General features: G+C 40.9%; 1 protein-coding gene across 1 annotated transcript in view; it reads left to right on the top strand.

Annotated features, from left to right (window-relative positions):
- The first annotated feature begins 864 nt into the window (after positions 1-864).
- The window catches only part of PRMT8 (protein arginine methyltransferase 8), a 56,216-nt gene continuing 37,367 nt past the window's right edge, over positions 865-19,713 (top strand). The window contains exon 1 of the mRNA XM_063394118.1: positions 865-1,032. Within this exon, the coding sequence (XP_063250188.1) occupies positions 958-1,032 (75 nt within the window). The 5' untranslated portion in view covers positions 865-957. The remainder of the gene's footprint in view (positions 1,033-19,713) is intronic.

The raw sequence follows: 19,713 nt of genomic DNA, 5'->3' as shown, positions 1-19,713 counted from the left end.
TGCCGAGAGTCCTTGCAAAGAAAAGTGTTGCTGATTCAAAAGAAGAGGAGGGATGGGGAAGAGAAAAAAAAAATGTGCACGTCTGTGTGAGAGGGAGACAGCGTGTGTGTGCGTACGTGTGAATGCGTGCTTGTGTGAGAGAGGGTGTAGGCGATGGGTGGGGGGAGCTTGAAATTATATTTTTTTTTCTACGAAAGACACGTGAATGCAATTCCCAGTGAGGGGCACCAAGCTCTGCCCAAGAGCAGAAGGGGTAGGGAGAGGGAAAGGGAGAAAAGAGGGAAGGGAAGAGGAGAGGGAAGGGAAAAGGAGAGGGAAGGGGAGAGGGGCGGAGGAGGGAGGGAGGAGGAGGAGGAGGAGAAGGGATTTCTGTTTCAGAAGACATTCACAGAAAGAGGGTGGCAAATTCTGTGACCGTCTTTAAAGGAAGTGTCCTGGGACATAGAGAGAAAGAAAGAAGCCCAAAGAAGGAAAATAAAGGGCTATGATTTCCTTGTCCTGTTGCTTTGTCTCTGGCTCCCTCTGCCTCTGGAAGAGTAGCCACAGGACACAAAGATGCCCAGCTGGTCACTGCACGCCCAAGTTCAGTTTAGCTGGTGCTTCTCTCCTGTTTAGCCTGACTGCTTCTCTGAAGGGGAGGACTCATAGCCCGACAGCCTTTTAGTTTAACCTGAAGAGTGTGTGCCGCCTCTCTCTGCCCACCCCAAGAACTCGCTGGAGGTGGAGGAGAGGGGAGAAAGAGGAGGACTTGAAAGTGCCTGAGGAGCTCCCGATGCTAAGAGGAGACAAACATTCCTGTGGACGACGCAGAAAGGACAAAGCTGACTGATTTATTGCTGTTTTCCATATTTTTTTTTTTTTATCTCCCTGTCCTTTGGCGCACACCAGTGTTTGGAGATCTTTGAAAACACAAACCAAAACACCAGCCCCGAAGCCCCAACCCCTTGGCTAGCTCTTATGGGAATGAAACACTCCTCCCGCTGCCTGCTCCTAAGGAGGAAAATGGCGGAGAACGCTGCCGACAGCACCGAGGTGAGTAAGGATGCGAGCCGGAGCGGGCGCCGCGCTCCCCCAGACCCGAGCACTCATCCCTCGGCAGAAGCAGCAGTAAGTGCGGAACAACTTTCCCGGCCCCTCCGGCCGGCTCCTGCCCGCCGTGCTGCCGTGGTTCCCTGCATTTGCCCCCCCTCTGTCCCCCGCTCCCCCCGCTCCCTCCGTTCCCCGTGGGCAGAGAAGTTTGCCCGGCGCCGAGCCCTGCAGGCGCTCGGGGCGCCGCTCCCCGGGAAGTTGGGCGGCCGTGGGAGCGGGGGCTCCGCGGCTGCCGGCTCGGGGCGGCCCCGGCGGGCGGGGAGGTTCGGTTCGGTTCGGTTCGGTTCGGTTCGGTTCGGGCGGTGCAGGCGAAAGGGACAGACCGTCTCTTGCGGCAGCACCTTGGCCAGCTCCCCGTGCCTTCCGCCGGCAGCCTTGGCGAGCATCGTTTGGGGGGACTTTGGGAGCGTCCGCGTCTCTGCAGCATCCTGGATGCTACCAAGCGGAGCTGCCCGAGGTGGGGGCTGTCCGGCTGGCCTGGGCAGTGCCGAAAATAGCTTTGCACTGCCCTCAGGCCAGGAGGGTACCCTGCGAGCTCTCAGGTTTTCTGCAAGGAATCCATCCCCTCCCCCCATCCCTGCTCCCCCACCCGTTACCTTCTGCTTCCTCAACACTGGGGATGAGCAGCCCCTGTTTACTCGTCTGGGGCTGTCTTGACCTCACTGAGACTTCTCAAGGGATACAGCAGTGTGCGAAGTCTCAGGTCTGGAAAAGCAGAAGGATGCAGGATGCAGTCCCAGCATCTCTGGGAGCATGTGAGAAGGAGACAGGCGAAAGTGCGAGCGTGTGCCAAACTCGCTGTTTCTATTAATAGCCTGTGCCTAGCACTCCGACTGAACACTTAACACATGCTTAAGCGAGATGCAGCACAGCCATGTACAGACCCCACGGACACTGCACCCCAAACAACTTTACAGCTTTGCCCGTGCAGGGGCGGCGCGGAACCTTCTCCCCAGTTACCCCGCAGAGGGAATAAAGAGCAAAACCTACTGTGAACACATGACTATTCCATTCTTTATTATTTCCACATCTCTGCCAAATGTCTTCTCCTTTCAGTTAGTCCTCCCAGTAGGTGTCCTGCTCGCTCATGAATTCCATCCACATTTCTCTTCACTGTAGTGTTCTCTCTTCATGACCTTCATAAATATGCCTCCTTTGCCATGCCAGGTGAAGAGCCAGATTTTCTTAAATGAATCTGCTGTAAGCACTAAATCAAAGAACATGCCTGCTACTGCACTACAACCCCACGAAGTACTGTTTGCAGAAGAGGCATCTATAAATAGCCAGAAGTCTGGCTGCACATCTGTAAACTGTCATAGTCCTGACAGCACATATTGCATTATAGATCCCAGGATCCCAGGACAGCTTTGTAACGGGAAATGTACAAGCACAGACAGTTCCTTTCAAAGCCATTTTTTTCAATGGAAATTGGTTTTATGCAGGGAAAATAGGTTAAAAGGGCTCTTTAAAGATTCCTTGTCTGTTTCATTCACTCTTAGCACCTTCTTGTTGTTTAATCATGTTTTCCTGCTTGTGCAATGCTGCACACTCTGCAATGTTATTTTATGGAGAAGGATTTTTTTAACAAAAACGGATTCGTTCCAATGCTGCACACAAGTTAGGAGAATATTAAAGTGCTGTGCTTCATCTCCTCGGAGTATCCATCAGTGACAGACTTGTGAAATGAGAGGGAAAATCATGCAGATTAGGCATATCATGCTCCCCTTCTACCTTCAGAAAATCAGGAGGGATACATTTGTAACCCCTGCCTAGATATTTTCTGGTTTATTGATGTTCTTATTTCTGATACGAATGGAGAGATGTTGTCTGTCTGCATTTGTGTAGAGGTAGAAGTGCACCAAGCAAAATATGCCAAGACCTGTGAAGCTCTTTTACTCGTCAAGCATCTATATTTAGCTAAGTCATATGATACCAGTTTGACCTTCAAACCTGTATTTCTCTAACTTTCCCCTGAAGTTAACAAATATGTGTGCCAGAAGGAATGCAGGACAAAATATCTCACTTTTGAACTTACCACAGTGTCAGAGAAAATTAGGAATTGGTATAAATTTGCTTCATTTGAAACAAATGGGGTGCCAGTAATACTCATTATTTGATATTAAATTTCTGAAGAATTTTGATGTCACAGTGACATAGGCAAGATATTTTAAAAATCAGCTGTAGTAAGAGATGAAGAATTAAAACATTTAACAACTGGTCAGAATGCCCTACTACCAAATTATTCCAAAGACTTCTGCTTCTTGCTTAGATTGATTTGACCCAATTTGCTTGTGTTACAGTTTCATAGTGTGTGTATTTTTTTTTTAATCTACCACAACTAAGAGCATTTATCAAAGTTTTGGTCAAATTTGGCAATTACACTCTTTCAGTTGTAGGGCTGTTTAAAGCAATACATTAAGTCAAGGAACACTGCATGAGAAACCTTTTATTCCCTTGACTACCCTCTGTTGCCCATAGCTACTACCTCTTCAGCTTAAAGAACTTAAAGAAAGGGTGACAACAGGCACAGACAAGGAAAAAACAAAGCTACAGTAAGACAGCACTCACTGTTTCCTTGAGCAAAAATACAGAATAGAAACGCAATTGCTCACTAGCATTGCCCTCCAGTCAAGGAAGACACCTTGTGTTACCAGGAAACTTAGAGAAGTGTGCCCTGGTTCCAGCTGTACAGACATTTCAACACTGGTATTCCCCACAGCCTTATATCTTAATACAAAACATGGTCAAGTGAGCCCAAGCATTGCCAGAGATGCTGTTGGGTCTTGGATCACAGTATCAGAACTATCAGAATGGTTTTGCAGTTTATTTCACTGACAACAGCCTTATACCAGTCTATCTGCCAGAGTTTATATAGGACCAGTGGCTTGTTGTATGTGTTTATAGTACCCTGAGAATACTCAGTGTTTTTGCATAAAAATAAAAGTCAAGGGAAAAAGAAAACCTAAGATTTTTCTATTTAGACCTGCACTAGTGGGGTCCCACTAATAGCAAACTTGCCAGAATGGTTTCAGGTCTGTGTCTGCAGCACACAAGGAAAAAAGATGCAGAAAATCTTTATTGCCCATAACCATCATATTAATTTTAAGAGAAGTTCCACTGGAACAAAAGCTGTTGAATCTCTCCTCCAGATACAAAAATGAACCTCTGTATCTTTAGTCACAAAAGGAGGCTTGTCTAAATAAAACAGGACTGTTTGCATAAATAACAGATGCAGAATTGCATTCTCTGCAAATAATTAAAGACACTCTGACAGAAAACAAAGTAAAAGAGAAACTTCTTTGTAGAACATATGCGCAAAGGTTCTGCAAAATCCATGGTGCTGACCTGTAGATTTTGGGTTCTGGTGGTTTTTTTGTGTGTGTTTTTTTTGTTGTTGTTGTTTTTTTTGTTTTGTGTTTTTTTGTTTTTTTTTTTTTTTGTTTGTTTGTTTGTTTGTTTTTTTGTTTTTTTTTTTAAATGTATTATTTGGAATTCTTAGGCCTGATATCAGTGATGGAGAAAGAAATCTAAAAGAAGTGTGATTTCACAAGAAGTGTGCCTGACTGTAACTTGTGAACCTGTACCAGATGAAGGGAACGCAGTCATAAAATCATAGAATAATTTGAGGTGGAAGGAAAATGTAAGGTCATCTACTCCCTCCACCTTGCTGTGGGCAGGATATCTTCAACTTGACCAGGTTGCTCAGAATCCCATCTAACCTGACACTGAATATTTTCGTGAATGGAGGGTTAACCAACTCTCTGGGCAATCTGTGCCAGTGTTTCATTGTCCTCATTGTAAAAAATTTCTTCTTTATGTCTTGTCTATATGTAAGTCTAGTCTAAATCCACCCTCTTTCAGTTTAAAATCATTGTGCTTTGTCCTATAACAGCAAGGCCTGCTACAAAATTTGTCTCCATCTTTCTTACAGACCCCCTTTAAGTACTGAGAGGGTGCAATAACCACAAAGTGCTGCATTAGCACAAAGTACCAGGGTTTATGTGCACATCCAAAAGGTGTCTACCTGTGACAGAGTAGTGTCTGACTGAAACAATCAATGAACTTGGAACTGATCTGGTTTTGTAAAATTTAATTGCTTAGTAACTTCATAAAAAGTAATTCTTGTGCTGAAGACTTCACAGTGTCTGTAGAGAAAAAAGATCCCTGTCTCATTGCTAAGAATAGAGAGATCAGTTAATTTATTTATGGTAGCATAATGGAGTCCTCCCTGAATGTCCTATTATGCAAACCTTGGGCTTTGGTTAGATTTGGGGTAACATACACGTACTTCCCTAAACAGATGAATGAAATTGATTCAGGAATATATGATCCAGGTCAACAGAAGTAACTATTCTGTTGGCAGAAGTGGGGAGGTTAAAGTGTTCTATCTGCATAAAATCCAGTCATACCACTACTAAGGCGAGAAAAAAGATATTATAGAGTCTATTGAAACCATGAGCTTCTATTTGTGATTTATGAGTAGGAAGAGGGATTTCTTCTTAATAAGCTACCAAAGTAGAAATTAACAGAAGCAGAGCAGGAGTGTGTGTAACAGAGAAAATGGAATTTATTCAGTAAGCCGAAGGTTTGCTCCTGGTTATTGTGCTGGGTGATCTTGCAGATAGAATTTATCCCTCTAAAATTTTCCATTCATTCTATTAAATTCTGTGGTTCATTAGTAAACGGTGTTGTAGAAATTTCTTATTTGGTGTTATTGAATTGCTTAGAACAGCATATATAAATGAACATTAATGCGTGGATGATGTTTACCCAAGAGAGAAATGGCAGTGCTGTATGGTGTACATCTTAGACTAATGAAAGTCACAACAGGTCTGGCCTGGTGTCACAGAACCAGCAGAGGAGGCAGTTTGCAACACAAATTTCAGCCTTACTGAGTGGCCACATGCCTGTGTCACATAACTTAGAACGGGAAAAGCTGTGGGTGTGTCCATGTGGTGTAGGTGAGCTACAGAGACCAGGCCACTGGCTCACCATCCAGAGCTTTTGTGCTGCTGACAAGGCAGTCAGAAAGCTGACCTATGATGTCAGGGCTTCGCTGTGGGTGTAGCCAAATTCCCAAGGGCTGTAGAGGCAGCTCTGATCTAAAGCAGGGAATATTCCACCTCCAACACGTTTCGATCCTTTACAATGCTCCTACTAGAACTGAGTTTCCCATGTTATTAGACCTGTACTGGGCAGTTCTAACATAGCCATAGGGGGTTTTTTTTGCAGGGAGGTTGTTTGGTTTTTTGTTTTTTGGTGTGGTTTGTTGTTGTTGTTGTTTGTTTCTAGCCAATTCAAGAGTGGGGGAGCAGAAACATGGCTCTGAGCCATCTTCTACAACTCCAGCTGTGCAGAACATTAATTTAGCCCAGCTGAAGATATAGCTAAATGCATTCCACTCCTTTCTCAAATTTAATACTAAAAGTTCAAAGTATTGACCATGATATTTTGGCCCCATTGAAGAAATAGATTTTTGTTGGCATTAATAATACAGATAGGATGAAGAAACAGGCTTAAGTAAAGACTAACAGCAATCGCTCAAAGCAGGGTTTCAAGATAAAGATATCTTACCATGGTTCATCCTCTGCCAGCATAGGGTTGTTTTAGTGAGCAACATTTTAGTGCCAAGGAGACTGGGATTTTTAGAATTTATGGTTCATATTGGTGACATAATGGACCAAATCACATTGTGTCCTTGTGCCAATGCTAAAAGAGGACTTCCATGCTAGTGATCAGGCTTTAATGACACTTTTTGTCCAACCTCACTTTGAGAAAAGCACCAAATTCTTCAGAGAAGAGCTGTAGGTAATAGATTTTGTGATTGTTCTACATCCATGCAAAAAGTGAGCTGAGCAGGATTGATTCACATGCCTTCCAGAGCTCTATCCTCAGCCTGATTGAGAAGATGAGGGCTTGTGCCTTTAGTGGTAAAGTCAGAGCAGAGAAATGCTTAAAGGTAAAAAAGATTGAACCTGTTATTTTCATAAGATTTTGCCTCAGCTTTTCTGAGTTTGCAACAAAGTTCAGTCCCTTGACCAATGAGATAATGAAGAGCTGAAGGGAGTGAATGATGAAGCTTGTTGCTCCTACCTCTGATTCCACAGAGAATCCTGTTACCTGCTCCCCTTATCACTAGCTTTAATTCCATCTTTATTTTGATTTAGAAGTTTTAGCTAAAATGGATCTTTTCCATATTTTTCTTTTTTCTTTGGGAATGATCCTAGTTAAAAGAAACAAAAAGCACTCACCTCAAAGAAGCAAAGAGGAGATTACATCAGTAAGTGGCTGAGCTGATGACCACAAGGGTGTCTTCCCCGTGCCAGAATGGAGCAATTGTTGATTAATCACAGCCTACCTGGCTCTTTCCTGTGTCCTTGAACAGGTCCTGGCTGGCTTCATGAAGCCTTTTGTCATGTTATTTCTTCCAGGGTCTTGCCTGGGAGCTGAGTCACTTCACAGCACCAGTGAAAGGATGGGCACTACTTCATTTTCCTATTTCAGTTTTAAGCTGAGATTAAACTTGCAGAGGGGCAGGTACTGATCTCTTCACTCTTGTGATCTGTGACGGGACTTGAAGGAACAGCATAAAGCTGAGTCAGGAAAGGCTTAGGCTGGATATCAGGAAAATTTTTCTACCCAAAGGGTGGTTGGGCACTGGAACAGGGTCGCCTGGGAAGTGGTTCACAGCACCCAGCCTGACAGAGTTAAGAAGGGTTTGGACAATGCTCTCAGGCACAGGGTATGATTTTTGGGGATGGTCCTGTACAGGACCAGGAGCTGGACTTGGTGATCCTGATGGGTCCCTTCCAACTCAGCTTGCTTTATGATGCTATGACTCTACAATTCTGTGATTGGTTCTATGATTCTATGATTCTATGATTTGAGAGGTGCCGTAAGGTCAAGGATGATAGCTTTACATATTTCTTAAGAGCTAAGTTTTTTCTGTTCCAGTTCTGAAAAATAAAAACCTCAAAATTTTAAAAAGAGTGTAAAATGATGTCTTTTCCATTATCTACATAATTATAAAAATGGAAACTCACTTTAAAAGTCTGGAATAGAAAATCTATTTATCTTCAGTTTATTGCATCAACAATTCAGAGATTTAAAGACCTGAGTTGGAAATAAAGCAGACTCATTTCAGAAGCACTCACTGCCAAGTTAGCTTTTCTGAAAATTCTGTTAAGTGCAGAAATTAAAGATAATTTTCCTTTGTATTTTGAGTGTGAAATGGTAGGTGATCATAAATAAAATCTCAATGTTTTTCTTTCCAAAATGAAGAGAATATTTTAGTAATAAAACATTTGAAAGAATATTAAGGTGAGAACAAATTGTTTAGCTGAAATTTTTGATAGGGAAACAATAAAGAAGGTGAAGAGAATACCATTCTCCCTCAGTTAAAATATCCTGTCCTGCAGTACATGCTTTTGGAAATTTTTGTGTATTGAGGACTGTACCTGAGTCCTTTCCTCACAGAGTGAATATGTGTTTAAAAAGAGGCATTACCACTTTTTCTAATGATTGCTCACAGAAAAGGAGTTAATGAAGCTTTTAAGATTTTCTTTTTTTTTTTTTTTTTTTTTTTGAGGAGGAGGAGGAGGAGGAGGGGGGCCCACCTTTGAAGAGGGGCATGGAAGTGGGTATTTTCTAAGATATTGCTTTATACCACTGTCCTCCTGAACTTTTCCTGGTGCCAAAACTTCTTCACCATAGTGCAGCTGGCAAGCTTCCCATTCTGTTTGTTTTAGATCACACACTTCAGTTCCTAGTGCTCTCCTTGTCCTGTCCCAAGGTACCAAGCGTATCTGAGATATTCTGCCACAGTTCCTCCCCTGTCCCCCTTTATAAAAGAAGTCGCTCTTCAGTCTCTCATGTCAGTATGATGAAAGTAAACATCTACTGGCTGGCAAGCAGTGATATGTTGTGGTCTCCAAGGAGTAGTGTTGAAGTGTTCCCTCAGTGGCCACAAAGCACACTTGGGGTCATGTGTGGCCTCACAGTTCTCCTGTCCTTTTTTTGGCCAGACAGATCATGTTTCATTGCTTCCAATAGGACCAGGAAGGCTCAGACCTGGTCTCAGAGCCCAGAATAATAAGTGACCAAGACAGGGCCTTCCAACAACAATCCACCAGTTCAAACTTATTTCTACTTTGGACCTTAATTTCTCATTTAGATAGGAAGAGAGGAGATGTCGCCAACTGTTTCAGATTCTAGTTGTGTCCTTGTGCTATTCTTCAATCCATTGTGAAATTTGACCGTAGCTTGGGAGAAAGACCAGCTACTGATATTCTTTTCCTAAGTCACATACAGGCAAGTAATTCCTGTAACTCATTCTGAACTACTTCTACTTAAGTAACATGTATCTCGTGATTGCCCCATATTAGATATTAACCTGTCTGAAGTACAGGACTTGTACTTTTTTATTTTACTCTAATATGATTTACATTAGGATATATCAGGAGTAATACCTCCGAGTCCTATATAAATAGGGATCACAGTGGTGTGGCAGAAACACAGACAGTTTGATTTGAACAAACTTCTGTGGACCATCTCATACAACCTCACACGCAGTGTAGAGCAGTCACCAGCATTAGATCATTTTGGCCATTACTGTCTCTGGCCAAGTCTTGAAAATCTCCAAGCACAGAGGTTCCACTGCCTCTCTGGGTAATCTCTTCCAGTGCTGCACAGGCCTCTCAGAGGACAAGTTTTTCTTGTCCCATCTAAACCTCAATAATTGCAGGTTGTGACCTTTTCACCTCATTATCTCATCTGCTGCTATTTGAAGAGTTCTCTTCCATATGCTTTGCAACTATCTTTCAAGTACTTGCAGGCTGCTATTAGATTGTCCCTTAGACTCCTCTTTCACAAATCAAGTTCAGCACATGATAATCTCTTCTTACAGGTCATTTTCTCGGGCCCATGACCATTATATAATACCTTGCTTATCTCTTTTTAACTAAAGGCTGTGCAGAAATTGTTATGAGAATAGAAAGGAATAATATTTTCCTAAATGAAAGAACTTAGCAAAAGACTAACTTATTAATGCTCATGGCCAAGTAGTGTCAGTAAAGTGTATTTTGCAGAAATCCCTTGCGACTGAGCCGGGCTGGATATCTGGCATGTTTTACTTCAGTATTTTGGGTCAGTAGTTTCATATTTTCCCTAGAAGGAGAGGTCAAATCTAAAAAGTAGCACTGCTTCTTACTACCCACAGATTGCTTCTTGTCTAAGTGCACATCTGGAACAGCTGTTTCAGGAGGAAACAAAATGAGACAGAGTTAACCACATCACAATACAGTTGTCTCCTTAGAAGCCACAGTGTTTTAAACCTAATTAGGATTAGACAAATTTACTAGGAGCAGAGGGTGTTCCACAGTTGGTAGAGGTGCTTGCCTATAGTTGAGCTTTAAAAAAAGGTAAGGGCCAGCATCACCCTTTCAGTTTCGTTGGTTTGGTAAAACCCAGTAAACCCTCTGCAAGCCTGAAGCAGATCGAGGATGCAAAATAGCAAAACTGGGATACAAAACAGTTATTGGGCAGGGAAGGCAAAGAAAGAGAACATACTTTAGTGTGCAAGAATGTATGTTGCAGACTGAAATTTCAGCTTTTCAGCTCTGTGTAAGTTTGATGATCTCTTAAATTCTTAGGATTAGAAGAGGCAAATGTACAGTTACCCTCAAGTAAAAGCCCTGTTCTGGAAAATATTATATTCATATTGTGCTATATTTAGCCATGTAACAGAATGCTTTGCAAATTTACTGGAGGTCAAACTATATAATGAAAATATTTTTTAAAGTTGGAAAAGAGAAGAGGGATGAAAGGCAGTCAGGAAAGTGGGTGGGCAGGTGGATGGAGGGGAAAAAAGAGGGAAGGGAAGGGAAGGGAAGGGAAGGGAAGGGAAGGGAAGGGAAGGGAAGGGAAGGGAAGGGAAGGGAAGGGAAGGGAAGGGAAGGGAAGGGAAGGGAAGGGAAGGGAAGGGAAGGGAAGGGAAGGGAAGGGAAGGGAAGGGAAGGGAAGGGAAGGGAAGGGAAGGGAAGGGAAGGGAAGGGAAGGGAAGGGAAGGGAAGGGAAGGGAAGGGAAGGGAAGGGAAGGGAAGGGAAGGGAAGGGAAGGGAAGGGAAGGGAAGGGAAGGGAAGGGAAGGGAAGGGAAGGGAAGGGAAGGGAAGGGAAGGGAAGGGAAGGGAAGGGAAGGGAAGGGAAGGGAAGGGAAGGGAAGGGAAGGGATACAATCAAAATACAGAGAAACGTAGGAACAGTAGAAATATTTAAATTCATTATCAAAAAGTCACAGAACCACTCTGTGACTCCTTGAAGACTGTCTATATCAGTAAAGGCCAAGTTGAAGAAAGCACTGAGCAGCTTGGCCCTTTCCTCATCCATTGTTCCCAGGGCCCTGCTCCATTTAGCCACAGGCCCACATTTTCCTTAGCCCCCATTTTGGTGCCTGTGTACTTGCAGATCATTGTTCCATTGTCAGGTTTAACAAATGTCAGGAATCAAGGAGCTGTAGGCAGAGGTAGCAGGAGGCCTTCAGCGGAGTGAATCAATTTACCCTTTTACAGCCTGTCAATAAGGAAATAACAGGAGGGGTTGCAACAGCCTGTAAGGTCTAATGCAAATCTCAATTTCTCTGTCAAAGTGAATAAGCCCAACATTCACTGCTTTTTGACGGATTGGTCAGTTATGAAATAAGAAGAGACAGTATGTAGTTCTAGGCCTGTGATTCACCCCCACCAATCGTGAAAAAAGAAAGAAAGTAACATAGAAAAAAACAAGACTCTTTTAAATTAGTTATCAAGGTATGTATTTTAAAGCTTCCTCGAAATTCTCCATTAAAATTTGCCTTTACCAGCATTGTCTCACAAATGATTAACCAATTGGTAATCTCACAAATAAGGGATTTATGATACTGTGAGAGAGACTCTGCCAATGGAAACTTTCCACCAACTCTTACACCTTTGCACACACACCTGAAACCCACCCCAGTCTCTGCTCCAACGAGTAGAACCAGGACAATGTGCAATATTTCTCACTTGTCTCCATGTCAGGATCCTAAGCAGCAGCTCAGCTCCAACTCACCTCGTCTCACCTCATAGGCACATTGTCATTGCTGAACTTGACAGATTACTGTAAAGATCATTTTCCTAGCTTGCTCTTTCAACTACACTGCTCTCCTATTAATATCTAAATTGCCGAATCTTTGTATTCTATTAAATCCAGAAGCTGATTGCACTTTCCAAGGCTGTTCAAAGCATGTGTCCTACTACCTATCTGAATTTCTTATTCAGCACCAAGAGATTAATTCAAGCCTCCAGTGCCAAACTCCATCTCACACTTCTTAGATTTTTCAAACAAACTGTAATGAATAATAATACTAGCACCATGACAGTGTGTATACTGTTTAATGAAGGTTAGCCTAAAAAAATTATAAAACTAGGCCAATGGGTTTATGTTTCTGTTTTCACTGTATTTGACATTCAATTTCTGGCCTGCTTTTCTAAGACTTTTTTTTTAATCAGATAAACTTATTGGGAAGCAAAGATAAATAAGGATTTTAAAAAAAGAAGATGCTTGCACTTATTACTGTGAGATTTTCATGAAAATGTGAAACTATTCTCAGTGCCTCAATACCACTGTTTTATTGATGAAAAAGCTCTCTGTGCCATCTTTCTATCTTTTTAAGTCTGTACCTTTCTTAACAGAAAACCAATAATGCTTCTCAGTGCCCATCAAATATATCTTTGTTGCTTTGTAAAAGGGAAGGCAAAAGTATTTATGTTTTGAGACCTATCTCCACCTGGTAAAACTGAGTGTTCCAACCATGCCTACTAGAAAACAAAGGCATTCTAAGCTCAAGACAGGTTTACCCTCATGTAAATCCATCAGTTTCAGCAGAATTATTTTTGATTTATATAGATTCAAAACCAGCTCACATCTATATATAAAATTGTATTTAAAAGGATAAATCACTGGTGGTTTTGCTCAAGAATAGAGTTTTTATCATTCTGTTTTGCAGTTGTACAAAAATGTTAGGAGCATACTTTTTTGTATTGTTTTCTTAACTGTGTTTAAAAGGTGGGTGTAAGATACCAAAAGCTTTTTTGATCATTAACACACAGCTACAAAAGTCTAATTTAAATCAACACGACTCTCAATTGCTGCTTTTGAAATCCACAGTGTAGATACCTTTTTAATAGGTGTGGTTTGGAACCTTCTGTAGTTAACACAAATCACTGAAGATCTCTGAACATTTCAGTAGATGTTTGATTAATAATGCAAGAAATGCTGAACACACTGGTTTGCTCATGTGTGTCGGTAGCACTCAGCATGATTATTAATTGTAGAATCAAGTCCATACCAGCAGGGTATTTAAAAACACTCCTCATCTACCATGTATACTATGGAGCAAGAGTAATTCTGCTGAAACTAGAGGTATTACCTTTGTTCTGCATGTTAGATACATATCCATTTTCTTAAATGACTGCTGAAAACACATTGAAGTCAATTATGGCATTCACAGCCCTCCTGAGAAAAAACATCTTACCAAGCCTGGAATTGATGGGTTATTAATCTCAGTCTCTTCCAATGAAATTTCTGGCACTAGGTAACACTAGCACCAAATAACATTTAATGGGACATATGAGCAAGTGTGGTTCATTAGGCTAAATTTACAGGGTGGTTAAGAACATATATGTTGTCCTTGCTATAAATGGGGACTAGTCTCATACATACACACGACTGCCTTTGTAGTCTGCAAAAAGATTATTAATTCTTTGTCTATTACTAAGCAGACTGTCATGGTTTAACCCCAGTTGGCAACTAAGTACCACACAGCTGCTCCTCACTCCTTTTTTTCCCCAGGAAGATGGGGAAGAGAATCAGCAGGAAAAAAAAAGAAGCAAAACTCATGGCCTAAGAAGAGTTTAATAATTGAAAGAACGTAAAATACAATAATAACAACAGTGCTATTAATACTACTGCTAATAATAATAATAATAATTTTACTAAAATGGAGAGTGAGAGACAAACAAGGGATGCACAATATAGTTTCTCATCATGGACTGATGCCCAGCCCATCCCTGAGCAACAATCAGCAGCTCCCAGCCATCTGACCCCTGTATATACACTGAGCATGATGTTCAGGGGAATATTCCTTCAGCCAGCTGGGGTCAGCTGCCCTGGCCATGCCTCCTCCCAGATTCTTGTGCACCTGCTCACTGACAGGGCATGAGACACTGAAAAGTCCTTGGCTTGGAGTTAGCAACGCTCAGCAACAATGAAAACATCAGAATGTCAGCAACATGGTTCTCACACTAAATCCAAAGCACAGCACTGTACCAGCTACTAAGAAAATGAACTCTGTCCCAGCTGAAACTGGGAGGAAGATTTACAAGTAGCTTTCCTTTACATGGGCATTTTAAACCTAAGATTTAAATTTAATTGGCTGCTTTAACATGGTTATAAAATACCATCACCATTAAAAAAAAAAGTTGATATCCAATGTAGTTCCAGAATCTGATAATTAATGAATTACCATAAAATGCTCAGTCACACAACAGTTTCTTCTCTGATGCTATTCCAAATCAAAAATATTTACTTCACTCCCCATCTTAGAACCAAAATGCAAATGTGATACATAGCCCTAATTCTGAGGGAGCAGGACTATGCTATTTAATAATTCAATAACTGCCTTAACATTGTGATCATTTGTCATTTCAGCCACACAGTTCCATAAAGACATATTAATATACTTGCTTACAAAATTCTTTAGCAGATATACATCTGGGCATACATATACACACAATGTTTTGTGTTTACATAAAATTCAAACTGGATGTGGTGCCATGACTTTCATTTCTTTGTGCATTTATGTTAGTCTTATTAAAACTGTGTCAGAGAAGACACAACCATGCCCATGTGGGCTCAAACATGTAAAATGATAAAATTCTGGTTAAAGTCTTATACCACATCAAGTGTTTCTATATATATATACACATATATTTATATGTTGATAGAGAAAGGTCGTGTTTAAAAAGGCAGTTTCATGGAAAAGTCCTAGCTTTTGATTTCTTTAGATCCTTTGTATTCACTCATCCTCTGTATGGGTGTTGTGACCAAATTCAGTTTAGATGTGGAGAATCAGAGGAAGATGCACCCTTCCATTTCAAGTCCAAACCCAACCTCATATTTTAGATATACTACCAGCTGAGCTGAAGTAAGTTTAAATTCAACTAACTTGGTGAGCTGTTAGTAATACAAGCTCCCAATGCAGGATGGGAGCATTTATACATATTTGTCTCCGTGATTTTAGATCACGTCCAAGAATTCACACCTTTGATTCAGCAATTAAATATAGTTGGTCTGGTTTTCTTAAATTCTGTAACACCTACACACCTCATAGCTCATGGAGATGCAACTGGCCTGAGGTGGTACTGCTTGAATACAGGGTTGCACCAGATGATCTCCAGAGGTCCCTTCCAACCTCAGCTGCTCTGTGCTTCTGTGAGTGCAAACACAACATATAAATAAAACTGGGAATCTAAGTGTTTTATATGTCTGTCTCACACGTCACATTTGTCTTCCTTACTGATATTTTAAAATCTGGTTAATTTAGGAAACTATAACAAAGGATCACAGCCTCTGTTTTTTCTCAAACATTCAATCCTATGAAATGCTGAGTGTGTTCACATCTCTATTCACTATGGTGTTTTTTATACCTGATGAACTGAGGTCTCAATAAAATGAGAAGGACCAGTGATTTATTAAAGTCATTGGGTTATACAGACTGTACAGAACAAAGGAAGTCAAGTCAATTAACTTAATGTGCTAGGCAACAATTCTATATTTAGCTTTTTTCACTTTGCATTGGTTTTACTTTTTGACTGCTGGATATGACTTTGCTGTCTGTGATATCAATTTAAAATCAAAATCCTTCTTAATCATCTGGTTTTAGTGTGAAATCCTAAATTAAACAAAAATACTATTATTTATTTGGGATTTCTTAAGGAGTTAGTGGAGATGCTGTTGTCAGTTCTTCCTTCCTTCTTTTAACCATTTGGATCTTTCTGAATGGTTTGGTCTTCAAAAGAAACATTATAGTTTGAGGGATACAATTTGCGTGTCTTGCTGCTGGTGGCAGAGCACTGCATTCCTCTGACTAGCAACATGCTTCAGAGTTCCACTGAAAATTACTGTGTTGTCAGTAAAAGGAGAAAAATGAGAACTGGGTTTTTTATACAATGCAGAATAGTTTTACCTCCAGAGATTGAGTGTCTAAAAAAAAAAAAACCACCAAAAAAAACCCAAATCAAAACAAGCAAACCACCCCAAATATTTTTACAAGCCTTTTTTAGGGGATCTTGATGACAGAAATTTGTTTTCCATGGTATTTTAAGAAATATACACAACTCATTGGATAGAGTCCTAATGTTCCCTATCATTGAATCCACAAATCTTTATTATTTTCTGTTGTTATTATTTGACTTTGAATGGATCAGCTAGGATCTGGAATCTGCTCATATGAATTCAAATGCTTAAATAAGGTATCTGAGCTGCTGGCCTGCTTGTCCTGTCTAAGCAGCAGAGACAAACACCTCTGAATGGCAACTCTGCCCATCTCAAACCATACTTTATAGAAACCTTTTTCTTTCTGTTGATCCTAGACAGAGTCTAGGGTGGTTTGGTGGCCAAACTTCAGTTATATTAACAGGCCAAACACAGTGGGTTTTGATTTGTATGACAGTACTGAGAGCATACTCCCCTGATTTATATGTCTATGAAAAATCCTATATTTTGTCTGTGTTTTTTACATTTTCAAAACCTTCTCCTTGTCAGAATGCTCTCCCTCCCCATTAATTCTGAAAGTGCAGCCAGTTCAGAAGTGGAAGCTGATGCTTCTTCTCCTCTATCCCACTCAGCTGCCAATCATTCCATGAACAGAAGAAATATTTAAAGAAACAAGATCCCATGAAGCTTGATATGTTCCAAAAAGAAAAAAAAATTAAAAAGCACTCTGTGTCAATAAAACCTTGAATCACCTTGAATCGAAACACTATTTTTGCTTCTGTTATTTCCCTGTTCTTTTTCTTCCTATTTCTGAGATCATGTTAACATTCAGATAACCAGCAAGTGAAACTTTCAGTCTTATCCTTTAACTCCAAGTTATCTTAAGCAATTCGCAGCTGCTTTTTTTTTGCTTTTATTTGGGTTGTGGGGGTTTTTTATTTAAATTTTTAATTTTAGGGGTTTTTAGGGCAGTACAACAGTATATCAAAAGGCAGGAAAACTGAAGGTCTGTTCTGCCATCGGAACATAGATAGATTGGTGCAACAAAGAATTTTGCATTGCTGTTCATCCTGCTGTGCCCATACTGTGGCTAAAGAACAATAATGCCAACCTTATATGTGGAAAGGTGATAAGACTGGCTAAAAAAAGACACTGAATCTGCGTCAGTGTGTTACTTTTATAGGCCTATCTATACCCAGAAACTTTTTTCTCAGTCTTTTCAAGGTTTCTTCACAACTGCGAATAGTAAAAAGCCTTTCTAAGGCTGAGATCCACTCTCTGAGGTTTTCAGGTTAAGAAAAGTCACATGAATCAGTGAAATTCACAATTCAGAAGTACTTTAATCAGAAAACATCAGTCTTCACACTGATCAAGCTATTTACACAGCATCAACAGAATGCTTTGAACAGAAGCCCAGCTATACAGATCTTACTACTGTTAGTTACATTTTCTGCTCTTGTTGTTGCCAGTAACTTCCTTTTTGCTCTACAGCTTTCTTTCATGGAGCCACTTCTCCAGTCCGTAGTGATTCTACAAGGATCATTTGTATTGGTTCTGTATTACTGCCTAAGTAAAGGGAAGGATGAACCACTCATGCATGCACAAGGAGGTCTTTGTTACCCAGCTGCTCCTGTGGATGCTCTTGGCAGAGCCAGATCTTTTCACACAACCAGAAACAATCAGAACCCAGGAAGGACAGTCAACAGAAAAACATGCAAAGGCGTGTGGCCACTACAGAAATGAGGGAGGAAGATGCAGACTGTCCTTGCATGCCTGAGACGTGCAGGAAGGGCTCAACTCCAGCTGACACCATGTTGTGCAAACAACATTTGCTTGTTGCAAAAGAGGCACTGACAACTGTCAGGACAGTCACAGGTTGTGTTTTGTAGACAAAGGATTCTGCTTTGTGTCCGTAAGTCAAGCAAGGATTTCCATTCTGTCTTAGCCAGGCGCGTACCCACTCTCATCTCAAAATAACATATGCTGCCTTATGAATCAGCATCAAGAGAAGTGCTGAGGCACAAAGGGAAAGTGCTGCCAATCCCTTATGAAAATGGCAGCAACAAGAAAGGGAGGGCAAATTATAGCAGCAAAAGCCCTTGGTGAATAGCAATGGAGGTGGCTCAGGGCAGGTTGTTTGTAATATTTTAACTAACCTGAAAGCAGTCAGTATAAAATTCCTACATTCTCACTCATGCAGGGAGAAGATGTACTCTTCATCATGTATCTCAAGGGCAACTGTCTTCTCAAACTTCAAGTGCACAAGAGAGAACAGAGAAACTCAGAATTTTCCTCCTTTCATAGACTTAACCATGTTTGTCAAAAAGCTACTGACTTAGTTATAACAGCTGGGGATGCTGAACACAAGCTAAAATGGCTTTCTGCCAGTTTTCTCCCCAGTGATTTAACTACAGTTGGACCCTTTGCATCTGATTAAAAAAAATAAAGCTTTGAATGTCATCACAAGAGTTGTATTCTAATAACTACAAACGAAAACAGTAATTGCTAAGAGGCATCAGAGTACAATATGCTTTTGATCAGTTTCTTCTAGAAATTCCTGCATGGAAGATGTAACATTAAATATCAAATGTCTTATTAATGTCTCTTTTGAAGACAGTTACCATTATATGGGATTTCTGATTTAGCAGAAGGGTACAAAATACATTGAAAATGGAATATAAACAAAAGTTTAAGTTAGAAAAACATAAGAACCACAACTGCAGTTAAATCATAATACAAATATGTTTTTGTAGTATGTCCATGGTCATGATACTGGGTGTCCCCAGCTGCTGGGGAGCATAATGTAAGTTGAAGGCAACTCAACCCCATTGCTCTCACTGAAATTATGCTGTTAGTTTTTCAACTTTTCTACTTCATGTTGGGTCAAGTAAGCAGAGTCCCCTTTGCAAGTCTGGCTAACTCAGGGAGGTGTTTATGTTCTTTTAATGTACTCAGGGAGAAACATTTAAACTATCAGCCGATTTACTTACAAACAGCTTCTTTGCAACAGCTGTGGGCAGCTGCATTATTCCCTGAGTTTCACAGGCACTTCATTCATGCCCATCTTCAGTGAGGCATCTTCCATCACAAGTGTTGATTCAGAGAGCCACATTCCACCTCTGTCACAAAATGATGCAAAATTTTGATAACCCACACTAAGAAACAGCTGATTCCTTCAGGGTCACACAGTGAGATGGACTTGAGACCAAGACAGAGGACAAAGAACTGCCAGGTGATGAAGAGAAAGTCTGTGCTATAACATATTAAGACTCAGTGAGCTACAGCTCCAAAGGAAGTGGTAGGGTGTCATTACTCTGTGCAAGGAAATGTTATTT

This window comes from Prinia subflava, chromosome 3, assembly GCF_021018805.1.
Source record: "Prinia subflava isolate CZ2003 ecotype Zambia chromosome 3, Cam_Psub_1.2, whole genome shotgun sequence".
Lineage (NCBI taxonomy): Eukaryota > Metazoa > Chordata > Aves > Passeriformes > Cisticolidae > Prinia > Prinia subflava.
The sequence above is the reverse complement of the archived record's forward strand: the minus strand, read 5'-3'. Positions and strand labels throughout refer to the sequence as shown.